The 11,010-nt window shown below is 50.3% G+C and overlaps 1 protein-coding gene across 1 annotated transcript; it reads left to right on the top strand.

Annotated features, from left to right (window-relative positions):
* The first annotated feature begins 4,608 nt into the window (after positions 1 to 4,608).
* Positions 4,609 to 9,467, top strand: LOC129713282 (uncharacterized). The gene is made up of 4 exons (XM_055662232.1): positions 4,609 to 5,704; positions 6,868 to 6,972; positions 8,591 to 9,125; positions 9,210 to 9,467. The coding sequence occupies exons 2-4, from the start codon at positions 6,878 to 6,880 to the stop codon at positions 9,465 to 9,467; spliced, it is 888 nt and encodes a 295-aa protein (XP_055518207.1). The 5' UTR covers positions 4,609 to 5,704; positions 6,868 to 6,877.
* Positions 9,468 to 11,010: the final 1,543 nt, after the last annotated feature.

Here is an 11,010-nt window from a genome sequence, read left to right as displayed (position 1 = left end):
AGTTAGCACGTTCTCCACATGACCGCGTGGGTTTTCTCCAGGTGCTCCATTTTCCTCCCACATACCAAAGACATGAGCGCCTGTAAGCTAATCGGCTTTCTAAATCGTCCCCTGGTGCGTTGGGAGTGGATGAGAAAATGGGATAACATGGAACTCGTGTGAACGGGTGATGGACGGTCAGTGTGGACTCGGTGGGCCGAAGGGCCTGTTTCCATGCTGTATGTCGATACAAACCACCACAAGCTGATGTTACAAGTTCAAGTGAATCCCATGGGTTTTGGAAAAATGGCTGCGAGTTTGTGTCGTGTGAAATATTTGTAGTGAGTGAGTTCCTCTTGACATCAAGTCCGGCACAGGGATGGCACAGTGGTGCAGGGTAGAGTTGCTGCCTTACTGCACTAGAGACACAGGTTCGATCCTGACTACGGGTGCTGTCTGTACGGAGTTTGTACGTTCTCCCCGTGACCATGTGGGTTTTCTCCGGGTGCTCCGGTTTCCCCCCACACTCCAAAGACGTGCAGGTTTGTAGGTCAATTGGCTTTGGTAAAAATTGGTTTCTGTCAATTGTAAGTTGGCCACAACGTGTATAGGATAGTGCTCGCGTACGGGGAGACCGCTGGTCGGCGCACACTCGGTGGGTCGCAGGGCCTGTTTCCATGCTGAATCGCCAAATTAAAGTCTAAAGGGGAATTGGAATTGTACCTACAGAAACAGCCATGTTCGTCAGACTATTACAGATCAAGCAGCAACTGTGGACAGAGAAATAGAGTTGAGGATTCGAGTTTCTGACCTTTCATTAGAATTGTAAAGGTTCGAATGCAGGCTTGTTTGAAATTACAGAGAAGAGTGGTTGGGATAAAGAGAAGAAGGGGAATGTTTATGCTAGGACAGAGATCAAGGGGAAATGGGCGAGGTTGGTCCAGAGAGGATGCTCCCTGACCTGGTTGTGTTTTGCAGCAGTATTCTTTATCATCCCCTCACCTTGCCTCCTGTACCCTCCTTCATCCTTCCTTATTTGCACCTCGACTGGACTCATTTGTTGCCTTTAATACCTTCACCACCATTGGCAACCTGTGTCATCCATTTTCCCTCATGGTCACCACCCCCCCATTCACTCTCTTGACACCCTCCCCATTCTCTGCAACTCTGTGCGACACGGTGGCGCAGCGGTAGAGTTGCTGCCTTACAGCGCTTACAGCTCCGGAGACCCGGGTTCGATCCTGGCTACGGATGCTTGTCTGTACGGAGTTTTTACCTTCTCCCCGTGGGTTTTCCCCGAGAACTTTGGTTTCCTTCCACACTCCAAAGACGTCCATGCTTGCAGGTTAATTGGCCCTAGTACAGGATGGTGTTAATGTGTGGGGACCGCTGGTCGGCGCGGACTCGGTGGGTCGAAGGGCCTGTTTCCGCGCCATATCTCTAAACTAAACTAAAATAAACTTAAAACAATGGCGGTATTCCAACCTTTTCAGTCAAAGGTTGTTTCTCTCTCCACGGTTGCTGCCTGACCTCACGAATATCACCAGCATTTTCCACTTCTTTCAGAAGTTGAGGGGCTGCACTTTCTCTGCCTTTCTGCCAATCTCTTCATTGTTTTGTTGCCCTTGCTGTTCATTTCTTGTTTCAGGGGGAAGAGATGGCACAGGCAGAATCTGGACATCTTGCTCCTGCTTACCGATGAAGCTTGTTACTTTGCTCAGTGAGTAACTGTAAAATATTTCATCCAATCTCAGAAGGTCCACCGGTAATGTGGAGGGAGTACAGTGTAGGTTTACCAGGATAATTCCTGGAATGGCAGGACTGACATATGATGAAAGAATGGATTGACTGCTCTTATATTCACTGGAATTTGGAAGGAAAAATGGGCCCTTATAGAAACATATAAAATTATTAAGGGATTGGACAGATGCAGGAAAAGATGCAGGAAAAAATGTTCCCCATTTTGGGGGAGTCCAGAACCAGGGGTCACAGTTTAAGAATATGGGGTAGGCCATTTAGGAATGAGATGAGGAAAAGCTTTTTCACCCAGAGAGTTTTGAATCTGTGGAATTCTCTGCCGCAGAAGGCAGTGGAGGCCAATTCATTGGATGTATTCAAAAGAGGGTTGGATATAGTGCTTAGGGCTATGTGAAGAAAGCAGGAACGGGGTACTGATTCTGGATGGTCAGCCATCTGGGACTGAATGGCCTACTCCAGCACCTATTTTCTATATTTCTATGTTCATGACGGAATTAGATAAATATTTGGAAAGAGGTCATTCTTAATGGAAAGTAATGAAGAAGACTTTTGATTAGTAAGGGTGTCAAGGCTTATGGGGCGAAGAGAGGATAAGGGGTTAAGAGGGAAATCTGTGAAAATCATTACCACAAAAGGCTATGGAGGCCAAGTCAATGTCATTTTTATGGCAGAGATAGACAGATTCTTGATTAGTATGGGTGTCAGAGGTTATGGGGAGAAGGCAAGAGAATGGGGTTGAAAGGGAAAGATAGATCAGCCGTGATTGAACGGTGGAGTAGACTTGATGGGCTGAATGGCCTCATTCTGCTCCTTAAATTTATGAGAAAGTGGGATAATTTGGAACACTCTTTCAAAGAACTGAGAAGGATGAGAGGAACGGGGGGGGGGGGGGGGGGGGGGGGGGGGGAGGTGGGGGTGGGTGGGAACTAATTGAAACTTACCGAATCTTGAAAGGCCTGGATAAAGTGGATGTGGAGAGGATGGTGGGACTAGTGGGAGCGTCTGGGACCAGAGGGAACAGCCTCAGAATAAAAGGACGTACCTTTAGGAAGGAGATGAGGAGGAACGGCTTCAGTCCGAGGGTGGTGAATCTGTGGGATTCGTTGCCACAGAGGGCTGTGGCGGACAAGTCAATGGGTATTTTTAAAGCGGAGATGGATAGGTTCTTGATTACTAAGGGTGTCAAAGGTTACGGGGAGAAGGCAGAAGAATGGGGGTGAGATGGAAAGATAGATCGGCCATGATTGAATGGCGTAGATGACTCAATGGGCCGAATGGCCTAAATCTGTACCCTATGACTTATGAACTTTGAACATATGGGTATGAAAGGTCAAATGGTCATACAGTTGCGGTCTCAAAAGTATGAAGCAGAAATATCCAGGAAACTCTTGATTCGGCCTTGTGTGTTCTGACCACATTTTTCTTTGCAGCATCACCAAAAAATGCCAAGTCTCTAAAACAAAGCGCATCGTTCTGCCAGACTTGCTCAAAATAGAAATTGGTAAGTGTGAGTCTCGTCTCATTTGGGGCTGTGGGTCTGTGTCGGGGAGTAGAGGCAAACTCTGCTCTGGTGCCCAAATCCGGGGAACCAAGTTCAGCTCACTGACTCAACACGCTGGAGTAACTCAGCGGGACAGGCAGCGTCTCTGGATAGAAGGAAAAGGTGAGGTTTCGGGTCGAGACACTTCTACAGACGAGACGCTTTCTTGCCATAGAGGGAGTACAGAGAAGGTTCACCAGACTGATTCCTGGGATGTCAGGACTTTCATATGAAGAAAGACTGGATAGACTCGACTTGTACTTGCTAAATTTAGAAGTTTGAGGGGGGATCTTATAGACACGTACAAAATTCTTAAGGGGTTGGACAGGCTAGATGCAGGAAGATTGTTCCTGATGTTGGGGAAGTCCAGAACAAGTTAAAATTGTACAAGGCATTGGTGAGGCCAATTCTGGAGTATGGTGTACAATTTTGGTCGCCTAATTATAGGAAGGATGTCAACAAAATAGAGAGAGTACAGAGGAGATTTACTAGAATGTTGCCTGGGTTTCAGCAACTAAGTTACAGAGAAAGGTTGAACAAGTTAGGGCTTTGTTCTTTGGAGCGCAGAAGGTTAAGGGGGGACTTGATAGAGGTTTTTAAAAATGATGAGAGGGATAGACAGAGTTGACGTGGAAAAGCTTTTCCCACTGAGAGTAGGGAAGATTCAAACAAGGGGACATGACATGAGAATTAAAGGACTGAAGTTTAGGGGTAACATGAGGGGGAACTTCTTTACTCAGAGAGTGGTAGCTGTGTGGAATGAGCTTCCAGTGAAGGTGGTGGAGGCAGGTTCGTTTTTATCATTTAAAAATAAATTGGATAGTTATATGGATGGGAAGGGAATGGAGGGTTATGGTCTGAGCGCAGGTATATGGGACTAGGGAGATTATATGTGTTCGGCACGGACTAGAAGGGTCGAGATGGCCTGTTTCCGTGCTGTAATTGTTATATGGTTATATGGGTCACAGTTTAAGGGTAAGGGGGAAATCTTGTAGGACCGAGATGAGGAAAACAAGCCGAAAGAAAGGAGTATCATAAGCAGTGATGATCGTGTTAGTTCGTGAGATAGTAAAGAAAGGCCGGGGAAAAGGTAAAAGGGGATGGAGAGGAGGAAAAAAAAAAATATATATATTATTTTTGAAGGTCATCACCACTACACCAGGGAAAAGGCGGGGAAGATTTGTATGAATATTTATTACACCATCACTGGAAAGGGCACCAATCTGTACGTACTGAGGCCAGCTCTTCAGTACCAGCATGGCGTCGTTCAAGGTAAGCAAGCACCTTGTCACTTGGTTCAGTGTAGTTTAGTTTAGAGATACAACACTAAACTACCCACCGAATCTTCCCCTTGCCCTCTTCCTCCACCCAAGCCATTTAACAAGTTCCACACTTCACCACGTTGTATCGCTCTTGAGATCACACCCCGTGGTCTCTGTAGTGTGGGAGGAAACCGGAGCACCCGGAGAAAACCCACGCAGGTCACAGGGAGAGTCCGGACTCTATACAAACAGCATCCGCTGTCAGGATCGAACCCGATGCTAATCCCCTGGCATTTGATCTGTAACCTTCCAGGCTAGATGGTCACTCATGTTCTTGGAGTACCTATCTGAAGCAGTGTGTTCTAAATTGAACCACCCTCCGAGTGAGAAAAAGTCTTTACCAGATCTCCTCTGAACTATAAGGTACACAAAAATGCTGGAGAAACTCAACGGGTGCAGCAGCATCTATGGAGCGAAGGAGATTTGGGCCGAAACCGAAGGTTGCCCCATCCTGTCTCTCAGCTTTTCTTTCCCTTCCTCCCCCGACAATCAGTCTGAAAAAGTGTCCCGACCCGAAACGTCACCTATCGTATTCTCCAGGGCAGGGTACAACCCAGCGGTATGAACATTGATGCCTCTAACTTCGTAATCATTGCTTTCCCCCTCTCTCTCTGTCCCTCCCCCACCCTAGTCAGCCTACTGGTTTCACTGTTGTCCTGCTTAGTTCAACCTTCTCCTCAGCCAACAATGGAGCATTGTGGGCTCCATCTTTCCTTGGTTAACGTTGCTGGCTTTGATTTGTCCTTCTGCACACCTTTCATTCATTTGTTCTTTTGCACCTATTCATACCTCTAGCTTTCCTCTCCCCCGTCTCTCCGCCTGGAGAAGGGTCTCGACCCGAAACGTCACCTATTCCTTTTCTCCAGAGATGCTGCCTGACCCACGGAGTTGCTCCAGTATTCTGTATCGATCTTCGGTTGTAAACCAGCATGGGCAGTTCCATTGACGTACAGCTGACCCATGGCTTGGTCAGCCATCGGGAGGAGTAGATGGCTAATGTGTAGTGTTTTTCAGACAACCTCTACACTGTAGCTGCGGTCATTCGGAGGGCCAGACGAGCGATCACAGGAACAGAACTGCCGATCAATGCGGAGAAGAGATCCACGTGAGTTATTGAGTGGGACGCGCCTGATCCACACAAAATCCTACCCGGTCTGCCTTTCGATTCCTTCACATGCTTTCTGCACCCAGAGTGCTGGGGGAACTCAGAGGGCACTTTCCATTTGTTTACAAGCCAAGGGTCCCACTCGCGTTTTACTACCTTTGCCCACCTGCCCATGCCAAGGGGTCCAGCCATTCCTACAACCACTGCTGCCTTTTGTGAAGAGATTGCCTCTGTGTCATGACATCTTTGGAGGCCGGGGGCCGGGGTTTGCATGGAACGCAAAATACTTCCTCATTTGTTCCAAGTATTTTCTTTGACTGGTTTCGGATCGGAGAGAACTGTGGTCATAAGTCATGGGAGCAGAATTCTGTCATTCGACCGATGAAGTCTACTCCACCATTTCACGGCTGATCTATCTTTCCCACTCAACCCCATTCTCCTGTCTTCTCCCGATAACCTTTGGCGCCCACATAAGCCACTGTATGAAGACATTGGCTGTCTGCCCACAGAGTTTGGGGTGGGTTCTCGTGACCCCGTGACCCAGTCCCTCAGTGGGAGTCTGAAGGAACGTCCCGACCCGAATCATAACCTTTCCATTCCCCACCACGGATGCTGCCTGACATGCCGAGTTCCTCCAGCACTTTGTGTCGTATTTTTCTCCAGATTTCAACAGCTCTATGAAATCTCCTCAAAAGTGTTCCCACTTTGAAGAAGTCCTCCTCCTCTCTCCAACATGAGTTCCCTCCCACTGCTTCCCCTCTATGATTCCAATGGATGCCCTACTCTTTGAGGAAGTTTTCTTCAAGTTTCCGTACCCGGACTTGCTAGCACTGCGCAATGTCCTTCCAGTCCAAGGAAAGGCCTGTACCCAGAACGCCATCTGCGCACTTCCCCACAGATACTTCCTGGCCCGCTGAGTTCCTCCAAGATCCCAGCATCTGCAGTCGCTTATGTCTCTCACCCAGTGAGAAGATCCAGTCGGCTTTAAGCAAATAATCCAGCTCCAATGCTGTGGCCAGTGGGGGAGACCTTGATTATCCTCTTCCAGGGTTAGGAGTTTCGGGAAAAGGACGTTCCCGCGCAGGAGACACTGCGGGGAATGTTCTGAGGGGGAGGGTTGTGTCTGGTAAATAACGCAGTATCGATGTCTTGGTGCCTTGCAGTAGACATTTCATGGAAGGCGTCTGGACCATACTGATCTCCTTCATTCATTTCCTCATGGCTGGGGTCAAGTGCATCGTCAACGTATGTCACCGGAGGCAGCCCAGGTACAGATGTACAGGTTCCCAGTAACTTGTCTAGCTTCCCAGTTTCAACGCACATGGCAGTGCACATGTGGACATGTTGGGCGGCAGTCACAACATGCTGGAGTAACTCAGCGGGACAGGCAGCATCTCTGGAGAGCAGGGAAGGGTGACGTTTCGGGTCGAGACCCTTCTTCAGACTTGTAGATTGGTTATAGCATGTGAACCAATCATAGTAGAAATATCATCAGGGTATCCTTTTTTCCGGTTCCTCAGATATTAGTAGCTTGTGAACGGACCGGTCGAAGGAGACTAGCCCTAATCCCTGACACGCATGTGAGCAGCACAGAGATAGAATGTAGTCGGAGACAGTAAGACTGGTGGGAGAACCGGGAAGGGGAGGGGATGGATCGCCCACTCCCCTGACATCAATCTGAAGAAGGGTCTCAACCCAAAACGTCACCCATTCCTTCTTTCCGGAGATGCTGCCTGCCCCGCTGAGTTACTCCAGCATTTTGTGTCTACCTTCGATTTCAACCAGCATCTGCAGTTGCTTCCCACACAATATTCCACATGCGGACTGTCCGCATAAGTGCAAGGTGTCGCATTTTGGGAAGTCAAACCAGGGGTGGACCTTCACAGTGAACGGCAGAGCCCTGGGGTCTGTTGTAGAGCACAGGGGTACAGGAGTGCAAGCACATAGTTCTCTGAAGGTTGAGTCAATGATAGATAGGGTGGGCAAGAAGGCTTTTGGTACATTGGTCTTCATCGGTCAGGGTAGTGAGTATAGAGGTTGGAATATTATGTTGCAGTTGTACAAGACGTTGGTGAGTCCACATCTGGAGTATTCTATCCAGTTTTGGTCACCCTGCTCCAGGAAGAATGTTGTCAACTTGCAGGTTTGTAGGTTAATTGGCTTCTGTAAATTGTAATTGTAATTTGTCCCCAGTGTGTAGGATGGTGCCCGGGGATGGGGCGATCGCTGGCCGAAGGGCCTGTTTTCACCCTGCATCTCTAAAAAAATATTTTTTCAAATCGAAGGTCGGTGTTGGGCCGAATGGCCTGTTTCCGTGCTGGATCTCCAAGCTTAACTAAACTATGGACATTCAGAGGAGCCGTGGTGTTCTCTTCCCCTGAGACTTCTCTCCTAATGGTTACACAAAAAAGCTGGAGAAACTCAGCGGGTGCAGCAGCATCTATGGAGCGAAGGAAATAGGCAACGTTTCGGGCCGAAACCCTTCTTCAGACGTCTGAAGAAGGGTTTCGGCCCGAAACGTTGCCTATTTCCTTCGCTCCATAGATGCTGCTGCACCCGCTGAGTTTCTCCAGCTTTTTTGTGTAACCTTCGATTCTCCAGCATCTGCAGTTCCCTCTTAAACACTTCTCTCCTAATGGTCTGCAGCCTGCTTGGGTTCAGTTTTTTCCCCACCATCTCCCTTGGTCAGGCTGCCGGGAGTCACGGAGGAAAGGTTTAAGATGTGGACATGGTGGTCTATGGAGAGAGGTTGGAGATGCGGGGAGGGTGGTTCATGGATAGAGGTTGGAGATGTGGGCATGGTGGTCACATTCGGGCGTCCCAGGGAGTAGCGGGTCGTTGCTTTCCGGGTCACCTAGACGTTCACCGCGACTGTCTCCATTACAGGAAGGTGGAGCCCTCCAAGGGCAAGGAGCGAGCTAAGACATCTCCCCGCATCGTGACGCCCGCGCCACGCAAAGGCACCCCTCGCATCTCGGAGCCGTGCGAGCCGGTGTTGAGGCGAACTTACCGCGACCAGATACTGTCCATCTACCAGCCATGGGGACGACAATGCGAAGCTGCAGGTGAACTACACCAGGCGTGTCTCGGCCACCAGCTCCGCCAGTTCGCAGTCGCAGGTCTCGGCCGAAGACTCGGGGTTGGTCTCCATCAGGAGCTCCCCGTCCACCACCCCGTCTGTGTCAGTATCTGGCTCTTCCTGCACCTCGTTCGCCTCCTCCTCTTCCATCTCCTCGGAGGAGGACGAGAAGAAGCCCCCTCCGCCAGCCCCTGCCCCTGCCCAGCGCCCCTCGCCCACCCCCGGGCGCAGAGGCCCCCAGCCCTCGCCCACCCCCGGGCGCAGAGGCCCCCAGCCCTCCCCCGCCCACCCCGGGCGCAGAGGCCCCCAGCCCTCGCGCCCCACCCCCGGCCAGCGCCCCTCGCCCACCCCCCCCCCCCGCCCAGCGCCCCCCCCCCCCCCCCCACCCCCGGCCAGCCCCCCGCCCCGCCTCGCCCCCCCGGCCAGCGCCCCCCCGCCCTCGCCCGCCCCCCCACCCCCGGCGCCAGCCCCTCGCCCACCCCCACCCCCGGGCGCAGCGGCCCCCAGCCCCGGCTCCAGCCCACCCAAGCGGGCAAGCTCGGCGTCTCGCAGCTTCAAGCTAAGAAGCGGCGGAGTTTGCATGACGACTCCCAGGACTCTTCCAGGGGCTCAACGCCGACCCTCCCCGGTGCTGTCTACCCGCTGGCCACGGAACGCAACAGCAACGCCAAGCCCGGCAAGTGACGAGGGCTAAACAACTCCGGGGGGGTTGCGTTTGCAACAAGGACTTCACATTGACAAACGCAACGGTACCTGGGGACAGCCTATTTCACTTGGCCTTTCCCCAAATAGTTTTCACCTTCCACCCCACACCCCCCACACACAGCCTTTCCCCCGAGAGGCGCAAATCTGTCTGCCAAACCCCTTTTTCCTGAGACTTGTGTTATTATGGGGAGAGAAAATATGTCAATCTGAAACGTCGTGTGGACCAACACAAACCCAGCGGGTCGGGCAGCATCTATATGGGAAGGAAGAATCAACGGCGAATAGACGAACCAATTTTCAGCTGGGACCTGACTGTCTCCCTTCAGTTAGAGGGACTCCTTCTTCTGTCGTGAACCACCGGGAACTGCAGATGCTGGGAACCCGAGGAAAACACAAAGTGCTGGAGGAACTCAGCAGTCCACGGTAGAGAGACACAAACAGCTGGAGTAACTCGGTGAGTCAGGCAACAGCTGTGGAGAGAAGGGATGGGTTGCGTTTCGGGTCGAGACCCTTCTCCAGACATGAAGAACTCAGACATCTCGACCCCAAACGTCACCCATTCCTTTTTCTCCAGAGATAGCATTCTGTGTCTATCTTCGGTGTAAACCAGCATCTGCAGTTCCTTCCCACACACTCCACAGATGCCGCCTTTTTTTTGCTGAGTTCCTCCAGCACTTTGTGTTTTGTTTGAGGTTCCAGCACCTGCAGTTCCTTGTGCCTCTCCAAACCTACTTCTCTACCTGATGGGAGACCGACACGATACAGGTGGAAGATACTTTGTTTCTCCTTCCACAGATGCTGCCCGACCCGCTGAAAAAAAATTCTAGTTTTCTTTCCTCTGTATTTTTATATTAAGAAAATTGTTATTTATTATCGCCTGTTACTCCAAACTATCCACTGTTCCCAGTTAGGAGAGGAGTTGTAATATTTCGGGACATTGGACAAGGTGCACACGGGGGTTTGGAGAAGCAGGGGATGTCCAACCCAGCTCTCTCCAGTGACCACGTCAGACTAGCTACATTTAGCAACCCCTCCCCTCCCCCCCATATTCAACCAATGTACAAACCCATCACTTTCTATTTTAAGTGCAATATATTTTATACTTTATCTCTTCTGTTGCTGTTTGGAAACTTCATTTGCATCCTAAAACAGCTGGGAGAAAAAATAAATTATTACGGTATTCCACTTTGTCAAATCCATCTTTGGAGATGGATGGCGACCTTAAATTATTCAAACTTGTAATGTAATTAAAAAAAGGATTAAAGATTTTTGTTTTCATTTGAAGAGAAGTTTTGTATTTCCTTTTCGTGATGACAGTGGCCAGCAGCCGGTGCTGGGAATACGGAAAGTCAGCGATTGTCCGGCAGTGGAGGACTCAGAAAAGGAGAGGGACGGGATAGGTAGCCACAGAGTGCTGGAGTAACTCAACGGGTCAATAGACAATAAGTGCAGGAGTGGGCCATTCGGCCCTTCGAGCCAGCACCGCCATTCAATGTGATCATGGCTGATCATCCCCAATCAG

This window comes from Leucoraja erinacea, chromosome 35 (assembly GCF_028641065.1).
Source record: "Leucoraja erinacea ecotype New England chromosome 35, Leri_hhj_1, whole genome shotgun sequence".
In the NCBI taxonomy this organism is placed as follows: Eukaryota; Metazoa; Chordata; class Chondrichthyes; order Rajiformes; family Rajidae; genus Leucoraja; species Leucoraja erinaceus.
This window is presented reverse-complemented; position numbering and strand designations above follow the sequence as displayed.